Genomic DNA, 17,147 nt, shown 5'->3' with positions numbered 1-17,147 from the left:
AATGTTCATGATTGTGGCTCTTAAAATTAATAAATGCTGATTTGTGCTTGAGGTAACCAATGCCCGTACTTTTCAGATGCTCAGTTGATTGTTGTTTACCAATATCATATGATTAGGCTCGGCCTTCTTAGCTATGGTAAGTGACTTTATTTGGGGTCTTATTTGTCCATTAAATCATTGAACTGTGAAATCACAGAAAGTAGCGCGTGCACAACGTGACCATAGTTAAGTGTTATAGTATTCAAAATTAAAATACAGCATTTGGCTTTAAGGGTAGAAGAATTCAATAGCCATTATTGTCAGTTGGCACTGAGCAGAATGCAATTTCAGGGATTCCCATAGCCAGTCTGCAAAAGTTTATATATATATATATATATATATATATATATATATATATATATATATATATATATACACTATAGGCAGGGTAGCATCACGACTTCATAATACACCAATTTCTGTACGTAGGCTTGAGGGCAATTTTGGTTAGGCTAAAGGCTGTGAAAGCAATATCTGCCTGATACTTTTCTCACTGTCTCCATTAGATACTTAGTTGTTTCTTTAGTTTTGGAGCTTTTAATACTTAGCTAAACCTACTAGTCTACAAATGGATGCCAATGCAGGTGACCACATGAATGATAAGTAATGGCAGTGATCCTTAAAGAGATGGAGGACCACCTCTGAAAAATAAAAAAAAATGAAGGTATGCATTATGGTACTGTAAGCAGTAGAGGCACCTTACCCAGTGAGTTCTTCCTGATAGTCTGTTATATTTTTCTTATTGTTTCTGGGGTGGTAAATAGATGTTTCTTGTTAAATCTGTTTCCCAGCTGATTTTAGCTATGTTGTGCTGTATCAGCTTTCGGTTGATTCGTCAGCGACTATCCTAACCTAACAGTTTAACTAAACCTAACCTAACCTAACAGTCTTTTGAATCGCAGGTAAATTTTTAGAAGTGACCAATGTTTTCTTTTATTATTATTTTTATGTTTTCCAGTGCAAAATACTGTGTTTTAATTAGTTTTGACCATTTTGGGGGGAAAATCCCCCTTTTGGAATTTTCAGTAAGATTTCCAAAAGAGGGTTTATCCCCCAAAATCAAGATCAAAATTAATTAAAAACACTATTTTGCATTAAACTAACTCAAACTAACTTAACCTAACCTAACCTAACCTAAGGCCTGACAAAGACCAAGTGCACGTGCCTGCACCAGCCAATATGGCGCGACATTAATCCTCTACTGAGCGATAGCTTAACTTAAGCCACTATATGACTACCCCTTCAAAATATCCTCCCCCAACTCAAACTAGGCTTAAAAGGTAAATCTTAGTTAGAATACCGTAGTTCAGGGACATAATATAATGAAAACTGGTAACGTTGGTTACTTCTAAAGTTATACCGGATCGCAAATAGGTCCATGGGTCCATTCTGAGAAATTGTATTGGCCTGGGAGGAAGGTATAGTCCCGGAGGATTGGAAGTCAGGTATAATTATTCCCTTGTACAAAGGGAAAGGGGAAAAAGAAGTGTGTGGTAATCATAGGGGCATTTGTCTTCTTAGTATAATAGGAAAAGTGTATGGTAGGATACTTATAGACAGAGTTAGAGAAAGAACAGAGAAATTAGTTGGAGAAGAACAGGGAGGCTTTAGGAAGGAAGAGGTTGTGTAGATCAGATATTCATTCTTAGATCTTTAGTGGAAAAGTTTCTAGAGAAGGGAAAGAAGTTGTATGCGGCTTTCATGGATTTGGAGAAAGCATATGACAGGGTGGATAGACAAGGATTGTGGAAAGTGTTAAGAATATATGGAGTAGATGGGAAGTTGTTGAATGCTGTGAAGAGTATGTACGATGGTGCGAAGGCTGCAGTGCGTGTGGATGGTGAACTAAGTGAATTTTTCTCTTTGAAAGTTGGTTTGAAACAGGGATGTGTCATGTCTCCATGGTTGTTCAATCTGTACATGGATGGGGTAATAAAAGAGGTACAAGGTAGGGTAGTGGATGTTGGAGTGGCCCTGGTGAGAGAGCATAGAGTTTGGAAACTCCCTGTACTGTTGTTTGCAGATGATACTGTGTTGTTGAGTGAAGACGAAGGGGAGCTGCAAGGCTTGGTGGATGAGTTTGAGAGAGTGTGTAAGAAACGGAGTCTAAAGGTGAATGTAGGGAAGAGTAAAGTGATGGTCTTTGAGAGAGGTGAAGTTAGTGAATGTACAGCGAGGTTGGATGATGAGGAATTGGAAAATGTGAGTACGTTTAAGTACTTGGGTAGTGTGATGAGTAAGGATGGAGGTTTGGAGGGTGAAGTGCTTGAAAGGGTACAGCAGGGAAGAAAGAGTGCTGGTTCTTTGAAAGCAGTGATAAGAAACAGGGAAGTGAACATGGAAGTGAAAAAGTTACTACATGACAGTATTGTGATACCAACTCTAACGAACGGAAGTGAAGCTTGGACATTGTTGGAAGGACACAAGTCAAGAGTGAGAGCAGTGGAAATGAGTTATTTAAGAGGAGCCTGTGGAGTCACGTGGAGAGACAGGCTGACGAATGAGGATATAAAGGAGCGTTGTGGTGTGGATGTGGATGTGATAGGAAGCATTATGAGGAACACACTGAGGTGGTTTGGCCATATGGAGAGGATGGAGGGTGAAAGACTGATGAAGAGAGTGTACAGTGCTCGTCAGAAGTATGGGGTGCCCTGCGTCCCTCCTGAGAAACAAACCTTTCAACATTGAAAAAACATATAAATAATGCATTTTATTTACCTTTAGTGCTTCGTAGGGTAGCCTTTACGTTTCTTCACGGACCTGAGACGTCTTGGAAGTGAAAGGGCGAGGCTCCTGAGGTGCTGGAGGGGTATTTTGTCCCAGGAGTCACGAATGGCGGCTTCCAGCTTAGGCAGAGAGCTCACGTCCTTCCCTTGGAGACTCTTCTTTACGAGGTACCAGAGGTTTTCAATCGGGTTGAGGTCTGGGCTATTTCCTGGCCAGTCTGTCATGAATGATACCTCGCAGTCACGAAGCCAATTGGTGACCGATTTGGCCTTGTGAGCAGGTGCACCGTCCTGCTGAAACACTCGTGCACCTGTTAGCTCGAAGGAGTCTGGTAAATGATCACACAGAAGCTCCAGGTAAACATCCTGATTCACTCTGAGGTTCTTGGGAAGTACAACAAGCTTCCCCAAACCCTTCCCTGAAAAAAACCCCATACCATGAGTGAATCAGGATGTTTAACTGTGCTTTCTACATACCGTGGGTCAAGTGGGTCACTACCTTTGCATGCTCCTCTGTTACAGGTAACACTAAACGTTGCCTCATCAGACCACAACACTGACAACCATTGCTCCTCACCCCAATTTAGATATTTATTAGCAAAGGCAAGCCTACGAATTCTCTGGCTGCTAGAGAGAAGAGGCTTTTTCACAGGCCTGTGACTTGTGTAACCAAGCTCATGCACCCTACGAGACACTGTTCTCACTGACACCTCACCAAACACTTCTGGGTTGCTCTCCTTAATTTTCCTTGCACTCACACAAGGATTAAACTCCACTGCACGTTTTAAAACATTAACAGACCTTGGGGAAGTTTTCCTAGGCCTACCAGACCTCGGTTTCTTTGTGGGAACTTCACCACTGTTTTCCTCCCGACACCGCGCGCACACCAACGACGCACTGTCGATCGTCCCACACCAACCAATTCACTAATTTCCTTTGTCTGGTGGCCTGCCTCCTTTAGAGCAATGATCTGGGATATGATTTCACTCGATAGTTCACGGATAGGTGCCATAACAAAGTTTTGAAGGCCAAAACACTGCGGGACACTCGGTAAAAAATGGCGCAATTTGAGAGGGACACTCGGCTGAGTTCCTCTCTCTCAGGCAGCCCGTGGGCAACTGAGGCGGGAACCAACCAGCGCGTCAGAAGGCCTCAGGCTACCGTGACGTCATGCTCGGAGCTCAAACTTGTGGCTCAGTTCTTACCCCCAAAAATGGGTGATTCTTTTTGGGCCATAAGTATTGCGCGCCCGGCGGACATCGCTGAATACTTCTGACGAGCACTGTATGTGAGTGAGGTGGAGGGGGGAAGAGGGAGGGGGAGGCTGAGGATGAGATGGAGGGATGGGGTGGAGAGGTATATGAGAGAGGGGGGTGTGAGTTGGGAGCAGGGCAGTGAAATGGCGGGGGACAGGGCGACTTGGAGGCGATTTGTTTGTGGCCACCCCAAACGGGATTGAGGCATCTGGCAATAGATAGATAGATAGATAGGCCCAAAAAATTAAGGTTTGTAAATTTGGAAAAAAATATAATGATCATGCATAAGGAACTAATATGTATCTGTCTGCAAAATATTTGGGCTCTGCTTACCTGGTACCATAGGAAGCCGCAATAATGATGGGAACTGCGCAGCAAATGGTCTGTGGTAGAGTGGCAGCCATACACATGTTTGTTTGGTCACAAACAAATGCATTTCTTTATACAAAATGATAGAGGAACACTCCTACTAACCTAAAATTATAAATCTGAGTTTATTTTCTCTCAACAGGATTGTCTGATACCCAGGAAATGAGTAAATATTGAGAGACATACAAAAAAATTCAGGCTTGGCCTCTCCAACACACATCATACTTGGCTCTTCCCAGACCGGGAAAATTAAAACCTTGTGACATGTGCATGTCTGGTGGTTGCTGAGGGTGTCTGTGGAGTGGCTCGTATGCTGATACCATTCACCAGCTTCCTGCCACAGCTTTGAGTCGCATGCATATATGGAGCCACAATCATAGCCAAGAGACCTCTACCAATAAAGCCATGATAGTGAGCAGGAGACCTGAAATGGTTAGAAGTACAGTACCTAATAATTTAAGCTATCCCAACCTAACTTCTGGTAGGGAATGGGAAACAAAATCCATCTTTGAATACATTGAATAAGATTCTTCCATTACCGTACGCCAGAAACAATCATAAGTACAGCTTAATAAACATGATGATAATAACGATGGGAAAATTCAACAGGGCAAGGTCATTTGCCACCCTGAAAATAGTGTGAAAAACACAGAAAAGAAACTGATGGAATATGAATTGAATTAGTAAGGTCTCTTTGCTGCTTAAAGTGTATATTTACCTTAACCCGCCGCATGCCAGTGCCGTTTTAAAACGGTCCGACATCAATTCTGTGGCCAGCGCTAGTGCCATTTTAAAACGGTTTAAAATAAAAAAATTCACTGTGACCACATTTTTCAAGATTCGCAGGTAAAAATTGACAGGCATGTATGGTAACTATTCCTCTACCATCCCCTTGGCTGTCAAGGCCATACACTCGCTCGCTCTGCCTCACTCTGCCTGTATGCCTCACCCAGTGCTGTACATAGTGAAGGCATTTTGTATTTTCATGTAAGTGTAAGATGTAAATAATCTCTTGTAAGTGTAAGGACTATATAGTGAAGTCAAGTTGTAGATACCTTCTTGTAAGTGCCAGGACTGTACGTAATGAAGTCAGGTTGTACCTGCAGTATCTTCAAGTAAGTGTAAGATAATGCATTCACATTGAGAAAGACACGCAAATAGTGATAGATGCTGAAGTAATAAGTAATCAGAAAAGTGTACTGAACATTGCTCTACCTTCCCAGCATAAATACCTGATTATACCTTACGTAGAAAACGGCTTTCTCACGTACGTGGTGAGCGTGAGAGAGCAGCTATACCTGTACGCAAGTATGCAGGACTCTATAAAACCCATTTCCGAGCCTCGGTGAGCATTTAATGGCAAAATTCATTGTTTGCACATCAAAATCTATCATTTTAGCCCCCCCAAAAAAAGTTGAAAAATGGCCGGCTCTGGGGCAACCCATAGGGCAAAAAATAGCCCGCACATGGCGGGTAAAAAAAAAAAAAAATACCATTGAACTAATTCATTGACTTTGTAAAGGTGTACAGAAGTGTATTGTAAAGTATGAAGAGAATCCATTGATAAACAAGGAAAATATGATTACAAAAGGGATAGGTTAGGTTAGGTTAGGATACGTTTGGTTAGGACACCGTAAAATTGGTTAGGTTTAGAGATGTACAGTAATCCCCATACTTTCCGGACACGCCACTTACTGGACATTGTGTGCCTGGACCTTCAGAACCCAAAAATAGCCAAAAAAAGAAAAAAATCCTAATTTTTTCCCACCCGTAATTGAAATTGCCATGCGGCACCAAGCAGCTGTTACACCACGGACCCTCACCCCTTCCTTCCTCCCCCCTCCCCTCTCCCCTGTCAGGTTGCCATTTGGTATTTTTCATTACCAAATGTGGGCCAATTTGGTCAAGAAAAATTCATTTGGTTATGAATCAGAGTAATGCATTACCAGACGGATTTTTCACTTGTATGAGGATACACAGGATGGAGATGGTGGATTGCTTGCTCCATCTGATTAATCTGCTAACGTACATAGTGTGAAAATGATCAACATGCTGTTAATTATAAGAAGAGTGATTACATGTATTTCCACTTGTATATATAATTAGTGAAGAAAAAATGCTAGCTTTACGAATTTGGTAATGAAAAGTTAAATTTGGTAGTGAAAATTGAGGAGTCTGGTAATGTGGCTGTTGCAAATCTGGCAACTCTGTTTCCCCGTCACCAACGCTCAAGACAGTTACTGCCTAACTTCGATCACGAGTGGTAGCTTATTGCAATGAAAGCCACACTTGCTCATTTTTTTGTGAATAAATAGTGAATAAACTGCAATACCTCGCCACTAGACCACACAGGAATTTACAGTGTTGTGCAGTGTTAAGAAATCAGAATTTGGAGTGCAAAGGATTAACTGTGGAGTACAAACTGGTGGTTGAAACTGGCCTGGTGCAATTAACAGTGTGCTGTGTTAAACAGTCATAACTCACAGTGCAAAGAATTACTGTAAGTACAGCACAGCACTGGATTACTGTACGTGCTTCAAGAGCATTTTCACCACTGCCAAAACCTTACAAGAGGCGGCCACAAACGTGCTTTAAGTACCCTGGCTGAGGTACAGTCACTTCTAATTCCTCATTCTTTGGTTCCTTTTCATTTATTTCATGCTTTATGTTTATTATTGGTGTGAATGGGGCCTTAAATAGGTTTAAATAGGTGCTATGCATATCTGGTAGGGAGTTATTCAGGTGGCTTTCAAAGTTAGGCTGAGTTAGGGTCCTTAAGTACGAGTCCAGGAGCCAGGGGCCCACTTTCCGGATGGGACCACTTTCCGGACATGCCTTTGGCTCTGTTACATCAGGTAGTAGAGGAATTTCCGTACTGATGTATCCGTGTTGGTGGTATCGCCCCATTTTTAGAGTATCGGTATCGGAATTGGTATCGGGTAATTTTTTCCCATTGCTTAAAAGGAATTTAGTGGAAGTTATTTTGTTAAATTGATTTTGGATGTTTTATAGTGATGAAAATAAATTGTTGGTAATATCCAGTTACAGTATTTAGTATCGTATTATTTTGAGTACATGGTGCATAGTAATATAGTACAGTACATTCATTGGTAATGAGCCACATCTGCCACCATGGACATGTACGAGACAGGTTGGTAGCCTCGCATCAGCGGCTCAAGGCCCTGCCACAGCCCTTAACCCCTACACCGCGGGCTTGTTTACCAATAACTTGCGTGTGCCGCGGGGTTATTTGGGCTCCGACAGACTCTCAAAAAATATTTGCCAAAAATCAGTTATTAGTCCTAGAATAATAAAATTATATATGCTTATGGCACATACCTTCAGCTTTCTCCTGGAATGATTGTTGAGCCTTCGTCGGTTACCGTAGGACTTGTGGAGACCTCTGAAGTAGGGTAACGAAGTCTCCACTTTACACTTCCCGACAACCCGTAATATGATTACCACAGCCAGATACAAACACTATAAACACTATTCTACAATTTTCAAGTAGTTTGGGATCCATACTAAAAAAAAAAAACACTGTGAAAGCAATGGAAATTACGAGCGCGTCTGATCGTCGCACTGGCACTAGTTCGCTCTTGGTAGTCTGTCATTTATTATTCATAAAACCCCTCACACTTTATATTTCTATTACTATATAACACTTATATATATCTATAGTCTTTATCCATAAGTTTCCTTCAGTAGTATTAGTTTATTGTCACTGTAGGGATTCAATTTCTTTCAGTAAAATACGTAGCATTCACTTTCTCGTCCTGTATACTGGCATTGAGAGTGAATGTCACTTTCATCTTCACTCTCATAACTCATAGCATTCAGACATGCTAGAGTGAAACTTTCACTTTCATTACTCCTAGGGTATATACTGTATTTACATTTCTATTTTATTTACACTGTTGTGCACTGTCACTTGAAATAACTTATAAAACTATTTTCCATTGTTCACGTATATTTACATTCATTACTTTCACTTGCTGTTTACACATTATTTACACATTATTTACAATTCCACTTGCACTGTTTTACTCAATAGAAAGATCGTAGTCACTCTTTTATCAATTGTCAGCCCTTTACCTCTTTCCACACGAGGTTTAGTAGGGGGTAAAGGTCACAGGGCCATTTGCATGGGGGTGAAAAAAGGCCTTGAAGTCAGCAAGAAGAAACATACGTACTCTCGCTTCGGAAGTTGAGAGAGAACTGAGTGATAACGGAGGACCACCAGCGTAGATGCCTGCTAGGGGTTATTCAGAGTTACCAATATTACTTCTTGAAACAGCTAAGTCTAGCACTGATATGATTGGCAGGAAATCTAGACAATACATTATAAATTTGGTAGTTCTAGGTGAATGTAAATATCACTTAGGTTGCTCCCTTCCCTCCTTACATGTATATTTATTACGAAAACAGATTAGAGGCCTACTTAGGAGATATATATATTCAGAGCTACCAATGTTATACCTTGAAACAGCTTTGTCTAGCACTGATATGATTGGCAGGAAATCTAGACAATACATTATAAATTAGGTAGTTCCAGGTGAATGTAAATATCACTTAGGGTTCTCCCTTCCCTCCTTACATGTATATTTATTACGAAAATAGATTATAGGGCATATTTCAAGGGGAAAAAAACAGCGAAAATTAGCGAACGAGTGCATGTGAGGTGTTGTCAGGTGATAATTAGCCAATTCCAGGTGTATGGCACTCTCACTTACCTTATTTCTTTCTTGTATATATTATTTGGTATAAGAATAGGACATAGGGCTTATTTCAATGGATGAAATCAGTGAAAAATTCCAGGGAAGATTTACTTAGCGTAGCACGGCCGGGCAGGCGAGAGGATAGGGTAATGGTGGGGGGGTTGGGAGGGGAGTCAAGAACGGGGAGAAATGGCTAAATTGTCAACAATGGATGGGAGTACAGATGAGATTAGGAGTGCTGACTAGTGTTGGACATTGGCAGTACCGATAGATGATACAAGCCCCCACTTGGAAGCCCGGGTGAATTCAAAATAACACAGAATCACAAAAGCGACGCCCCGCGGTATGATCCCTTGCTCCCAAGCGTCACGAAAGTGACGCCCCGCGGTTAAGGGGTTAAACAACAGGCACCACCCTCCCACACTATCCACACTCAGTCTTCTGCCTATGTAAGTTATGGTTTCTATCTATCTATCGCCAGACGCCATAATCCCGTACGGGGTGGCCATTTGACTCTGAGTTATTTGTTTTACAGGGAGGGGCACTAACCCTCCACCAACACATATGACACGTAGGGAGCACGTATGGTTTGGTTATATGGTTACCACCCAGCATTGTAAATGGTTTCTTGGCTTACAGGAAACCATATGGCTTGTCACTCAATGTAAAGCCACCTGTAATGGAAAGAAAAGCAATAAGTAGTGACAGGAAAGATGGGAGCTTTTATATTTTTTTTAATTGATTTGTATAGTTGTTTAATTTCATTCATATTTTTACAGTAGGTACCGTACCCACAGTACGAGAGCATATGGGCGGCAGAGGACGTCGCATCCTAGGAATTTGCATACTCAGAATACATAAACTTATGGGAAAAATTGCATATGGGTGGCACCCCCCTTCATGGGCAACCCTTGAGACTCCTTTCAGACCTAAGTATTGTACTGTACTGTACAGGGAAACTGTCTGAGACATATAACTTAAGATAAAGTAAACCAACGAGATTATGGCTGTACAAAATCAAAAAGGATATTGATTAACTAAACCAACAAGAATATGGCTGCTCACCTTAACCCAAGAGGACAACAGGCTTAATGGAGGTAAGAAGGGGATCTGAGACAGGGTGAGGCACCTAGCATGGGTTTCGGAAGAAATCGCCATCAAGTCAATTCTCCATCACAACAATAACAAGACAATTCGCTGTCATTAATGAAGACAGCTATGGATGACACTAGAATGTGTATTCAAAGGCGACTACAGCGAGGAAGAAACAAGTTTATTATTGTCTGATGGCAAATTAACTTGATGGCGAATTTTCTTGGAACCCTAGCGTGCCCCTCCTGCACCATCCGCCACACCACCCGACACACCACTCTCGTCACCAGCACTTTCGACACTTTCACGAGCTGATGCACTTCATTCATAAACCCTTCAAAGTGAAGTCATCACTTCCTCTACTTGCAGCTGACAGTGTTCGATGTTCTTGGATTCTTCCTTGAATTTATCTAGGGCACACAGTACCCGGCTGAGCTCCATCACTGACAAGTCTCAACTCTCCATCACTGGTGGTTGGCACTTCTTTGGGTGGCAGTGTCACATGCTCGGGGTAAACCCCAGATTTGGGCCACTCTTCACTGCTGTCTCGCCTACAACGAGTTCCATTTGCGTACTATTAAAAAATATGCTAAAATTCAGAAAAAAAATAATTCCTCATGTAAAATGAGGATCGCGTACTCTGAACTCATGTACTGTGGGTACCTAATGTATTTACAGTACTACAACATGACTAGTTTCGGTATCAGTATCGGTAGTAGTATTGGTATTGGTCCAGTTTTGTGGTATTGGTATCGGTCAAAAGTTTGGTAGTGTATCAGTATATCTCTAGTTAGGTTAGCATAAAATAGGTTAGGCTAGAATAAAGATAAGTGGGTTGCTATGAAAATTTAAGTTAGGTTTGGTTAAATAGACACTGATAAAAGTAATTTCGTTCAGACTGGCATTCTAAGATGGCATCTATCTATCTTAACGCATCACAAGATGGCATCCGTTTGTAAATAAACACAACTTTTTAAAACTTTTCACCATTTGTAAAAGAGATAAAAACACTGAAACTTGAAAATGCAGTAAGAATATACCTAAAGAATCCCATGAAGAGCTAAAGGAACAAAAAAGCAAGAAAAATGCAAAATAACATGGTCCAATGTCTGAAACTGATGTAACCTAACAAAACAGTGATGCAACAATTCGAGCTGTTTTCATATAGACCTCGACCTATGTTCTTAACTAAAATAATTTTAGCAGGTGGTGGCGACCATCATGCACTCACTTGATGTAATGGTGCCTGCTTCCTTCTTCATTGCTATCATTCTTTTTCTGTGTCTACCCTCCTCTCTTCATTTTTCTCCCATCTCTCCTGTCATTTTTTATTACTCTTTTTTTCCTTTTCAGGTAGCTTTAAATTAAATGACAAGCCTAATGGTTTCCTTTAAGCTAGGTAACCATTTACAGTGCTTGATGGTAACCATATAACCAACCCATATGTCTTCCCTACTTGTCAGCAAGTGAATTGGCAGGGAATTAGTGCCCCTCCCCGTAAAACAGCTAACCTAAAGTCAAATGCCCACCCCTTATGGGATTATGGCATCTGGCTATAGATAAACTAGATACACTATAGGTAATGAACATTTGATTTTTGAAAAAAAAATGTTGAAGAGAACAAACAAAATACAGTATACCTACTTTGTGATATTACAAAAAGCAACCTGAACACCCCTGACAACATGTGTTTTGTTCATCCCACAGACTACTAGGACATCAACACACCAAATAAACTCATATGTACACAAATTAAAAACCATAAATAACAGTGGAAGTCTTACTGGAGGCATTGAAGCCTAACTGAGGGCTTCGCCCGCAGAATCAGTAGAGTCCTAATGGACCCACGTTCGAATCCAGGCTGGGGCAGTAAACAGTTTTAGGATTTGAATTTCATAAAACACAGACTTTTCTGATCTACCAGATGGCCTGCCAACCTGTCATAAAAGTACCCCCACTAATACCAGTACACCAGTCCTGTATGAGACAGCCCTAGCATGTATTCAGTATGGAAGGTGGGTGTTGATGCCAGTGTGGCAACATGTGGAGATGTAGGAGGACTACTGGGACTTGGGGATAGGCCCTGAAGCCTTTGCCCAGAGTTGGACATGTAAAAAAAAAAAGCATGCGGACTAAAATGTGCATTAGGGTAAAACTTGCACCGAAACAGTATTGTACATTAAGAACATTTATTAATCATGGCACGTGGTAATCATCACAAGACCTTGGGATGGCGATGGTAGGAGCAATCATGAAACAAACATTTACATAGGTACATCACACAGGAGACTGATTAAAATATAATACAGGTTAGCAAAATAATGCTTGGCTATTAATGTAGAACTCTTTATAGTCTAGAAAATCTAAGAAATAGCTACTTTATATGAAGTACAATAATGGAATCTCTTATTTTCAAACAATTTTAACCTAACTAAACTTATCCTAACCTATCCTAGCCTGTCCCTCATATAATCACATTTTTAGTGTTTATTGATGGATCCTCATCATACTAAAAAATGCACTTGTGTACACCCCATAAAAAGTCACTGAATCATTTCAAAGGTACCAGTGGATAAAGTGCTTTCAATGCCTTTATTTAAGAGGTGGTCCTCTTAAAGATTACTGAATGGTGAATTTTAAGATTAAAGATGCCCCCAGTTTGGAAATCTGAGCTAAGTTTTCAAACACTAAAAATATAGAAGCATGAAAAACTAAAAATCCTAGCCAAGTTTGGGGGTCCGGCAAGTCAGTAATTCCCCTCCCCCCCCCAATACTACATTGAACAGCATCTAAGGGACATTGGGGTTTATGGCTCACAGTATTACTTGAGACCTACAAACTGGTCACACTTGCCTTAAATGTCTGGACTATGTAGCCAAGCCTTAGGCCCTACACTCCTGATGGGGCGATAAAGGTTTACTGGTAGGCTAGGTGATATATTGATGGTACTTAATCTCTCTGATGTGATATAACATGCATCTGTATTCCTCCCCCCCCTTTCCTCTAGATATACTCTTAGCACCGCTTTTCTTCCTCATTTGTGTTCCCTCTTGCAGACATCTTACAATCAAGAGGATGACGAACATTATCGTGGGGAGTTTGGAGCAGGTTATGAGGTGGGCTCTTTCCCTAAGGACTTTGTGTATGGCCCTGATGACCCAGACCAAGACATGACTCTCATCTTTGCACCAGACCAGAAGCCCAAAATCCTGCTTATGGGACTCCGCAGGTATGTTATGGTAGTTAGTCACGGTGTTGTACAATAGCTGTACAATGTAATGAAGCAGTTCCCCATATTAAAAAGATAATTTTTAAAGTGAAGAAATGAACTTACAAATATGATTACCTGGAGTCACTTTATATTTTAAAATGATTTTGTGGAGAAGCATATTCAGGAGTATGCACTATCTATCTATCTATCTATCTATCTCTCTGCCAGATGCCATAATCCTGTAAGGGGTGGCCATTTGACTCTGAGTTATTTGTTTTACAGGGAGGGGCACTAACCCTCCACCAACCCACTTGTTGACACATAGGGAGCACATATGGTTTGGTTATATGGTTACCACCCAACGTTGTACATGGTTTCTCGGCTTACAGGAAACCATTTGGCTTGTCACTCAATGTAAAGCCAAATGTAAAGGAAAGAAAAGCAATAAGAAGTGACAGGAAAGATGGGAGAAATAAGAAGAGGAGGAGGGCAGGCACAGAAAAAGAATGATAAAGGCTAGGGAAGAAGTAGGCAGCATTACATCAAGTGAGTGGATGATGGTCGCCATCACCTACCACTCCTGGTAGGTATATCATTGCCTGATGTGGTATTGACTGGTAAGGTGTTTCCTTCAGTTTCAGATTACTGTTATCAGTAGAAAGAACTAGATTTCTTAAAATTGTGTCTACAAATGACCGGTGAGGGTGAGAGATATGAACTTTGAGGCTAGAGTTGCAATAGATAGATCGAAAACTACCTGGATTGAGGTTGTAGAGTATGACCTCAGGGATAAGGGACTGAATAGAGAGGCTGCTAGAGATTGAGAAGCATGCTGCCATTAGGTGACCAAGGCTGACACATGCTAATATGTTGAAACCTCTGAAAAAGAAACTGAGACATAATGGTACAGCTCTACCCTGCTATATGATACTCTGCTTCAGCGAAGTGAAAAAATTGACACTGTTCCTTGCCTATCGATGGCCAGTCCCCGGTTATCTGCTGGGGTTTTGTTTTTCTTTCCAATTTTGATGATATTTTAGACTTAAACTTGGTGTTTTGGTTGATTTATAAATTGTTTTTAGACTTAGATTAATGTGTTTTAGTCATAGTTGAGATGAACACTATCATTGTTGGGTACAGTTTACTAAGTTTTGATTTTTTTCCAGACATATTTTTGATGATTTTCATATTTAATTTTTGGGTTTAGGTGAGTTATAAACTGCTTGTAGGCTTAGTATAGCTTGTTTTAATGCTGTTTGGGGGTTTAGGTGAGCTAGAAACTTGTTTTTGGACTCATTTGGGTTGGTTTTGAACTTGGTTGGGAGGGGGAATCCCAAGGCTCCCAAACACATCCCTGTACAGTAAAACCTCGATATAACGGACTTCAGTAGACCGGAATTCGCTTTTATCAGACTCGAGGAGCTACTGAACTAAATTCCTGTATATTGGAAAAAGTCCGATAAAGCCAGAGGCAGTCCGGACTGCCTGACCACTTCAGGTATAAAAGGTAAATAAAAGACATGTTTATCAGTGCACAGTACAGTATTATTATATATATTATGCCATTTGATTAATGTAGTGAAGTTATAACACAGTACAGTACCACAATGGTAGTCAAAACAGTTTAAAAGCCATTCATGCGATCCAGACTAATGTCTGATATATCGTAAAAAGTCCAGGTTAGCAGGGGGAAGTCCAGATGTTGCTTTTATCATAATTTTGTGTTTTTCAGAATGGCTTGGGCTCCAATTAGTCCATTACAATGAGGTCTTACTGCACTGTATTTTTATGTTACAACATCCCTGTTTAAGGATACCCCAGCTCAATGATGGGTTTTCCCGAACGCTTCTCATCGTTAAAATGAGGACGGCCTGTAACTACTGTAGTTTCCTAATTACTTATTGTGTAGCCACAGTGAGGAAGCTTCACAATAACTGGGCTATTTATGGCATTCATTGTCATTGTAGTTTTGCAAATGTTGCTTTTGTGTTCACTGCCTAAAAACTTCATATGAACACAGCATAGATATTTGCAGAATTTTTTGTTATAGTTCAGTGGTGCAAAATAACAAAACATATGAAAGTTATTATTATGTTCAGGTGTTTAACAGATGTTTAATTTAATTCATACATTAATAAGTAAGCCAGTGAGGAAGTGGTTGGAAGGAAAGCAGTTTGAACCTTGTAGTCATCACATTTTAACCATCTCTGATGTGTATTATTGTATAGAAGTGAAGTGTAATGCCTTGTTGCTGTTGAATTTCCTTCATTGTTTACAAGATCAGCTAATTTGTAAAGTGTTTTGTTTTTTCAGTTGTAGCTGATGGGGTAATTGCATTCGTGTACAATTCTTTTGTAGGCCATTTAATCTCATAAGTAGGACAAACAATATAGAAGGGCAGCGGGTCATTTCACAATCACACTGTTTGTTGATTCTAACAGGATTTGCAAAGTCAGTCTGTTACATGATCAACATCTTCCAATATAGTATATTAAGAGTGAAGATAAGCCTAATGTAGCTTCTTGTTAGTATGAACAAGCTCTGAAGACATAAGTGTGGAAGAAATAAATGAACCATGAGTACATTTTACATTTGTCTCAATAACTGGCTAACTGTATGCTTAACTGTAACTATATTCCTTTCAGATAATGAGAGGGACCACAGCTATGTTTCTGTAAAGTTACATCTTCACAGCTTTTGTGGTTTTCTCTAAAACTTGTTACAAAGAAATAATGTGCAGATTTGAATTCTGTACTTTCCACTTGGCTAAATGGCAAAATATTCAACCAAAATTCTTATGATTTTTTTATAACAGGATTTTCAACTAAATAGCTTTATCATTTTTTTTTTTTTTTTTTTTTTTTTTTTAAATTTCTGATATGGAATTTTTGCACCAAATATGAGTATATGACCTTCAAATATAGGTCAGGGTCATTTATATTTGGCACAAGTACATGGGTTACCCTGGGGTACCTTCTTGTATAATATCGGGATCTAAGAAAGTGCAAAGAAAAAACAATAATAATAATAATAACAACCAAAACAATAAACTTTGCCATATACATGGTGAAGTTTAACCCTTTCACATTGGGTGGCACACCAAAGTGCCACCAAGGAAATGTCTGTAGCCACTGGGTGGCACATAAACATTCTCTGGACTTTTTAAAGTTGCCATCTAGTACTGGGAGCCCAATAATTGTTCCGTATCAGTAGGTGGCAAGACAAGAAGTGCCATCATGGGAGGAGTATTTTATTGTCTGTTATTTTCATCACGGATGAGAAGTATGTTGAGGCATGTTGCTGCGGCAGCTTACTGGGATCTGTTGGAAGCGATGTGTGATGACTCAGATTAACATTGTCAGAAGAAAAAAAAAAAAAAAGCTTTGAGTTTATCATTATGCTGAATGGTCTTTGTCTGGCAGTGGAGAAGCTCCGGCACCACAGGTTTTGACAGCTCACCACACCAGTAATTATTATTATTTTTTTTACATCATGTTAGGCATCATTTTGCATAGGAAGTTATGGCCTGTTTTTTATTTACAGTATTTTATCAAAACAAATATCTTTATTTATCTCAAAACCTCTGTGTGTGAGACATCCAGCCAAAAAAGTACACCCAAAGTGAAAGGGTTAATGACCAGTGTATACCTAGAGGATATCAGTACAAAGTAATATTCAAAGATAATGTGTTTTGTTCACAATTGCAGTGACAACCTTACATGCTCCATGCCAGTGG

At 40.2% G+C, this 17,147-nt stretch overlaps 1 protein-coding gene across 1 annotated transcript in view; it reads left to right on the top strand.

The window, feature by feature from the left end:
• The first annotated feature begins 114 nt into the window (after window positions 1-114).
• The window catches only part of RagC-D (Ras-related GTP binding C/D), a 70,029-nt gene continuing 52,996 nt past the window's right edge, over window positions 115-17,147 (top strand). Inside the window, exons 1-2 of the mRNA XM_080276929.1 lie at window positions 115-136; window positions 13,257-13,429. Coding sequence (XP_080133055.1) covers window positions 134-136; window positions 13,257-13,429 — 176 coding nt within the window. The 5' untranslated portion in view covers window positions 115-133. The remainder of the gene's footprint in view (window positions 137-13,256; window positions 13,430-17,147) is intronic.

Source organism: Coenobita brevimanus, chromosome 8 (assembly GCF_032717465.1).
Source record: "Coenobita brevimanus isolate Jiangsu-jjx chromosome 8, ASM3271746v2, whole genome shotgun sequence".
Classification (NCBI taxonomy): Eukaryota; Metazoa; Arthropoda; class Malacostraca; order Decapoda; family Coenobitidae; genus Coenobita; species Coenobita brevimanus.
The sequence above is the reverse complement of the archived record's forward strand: the minus strand, read 5'-3'. Positions and strand labels throughout refer to the sequence as shown.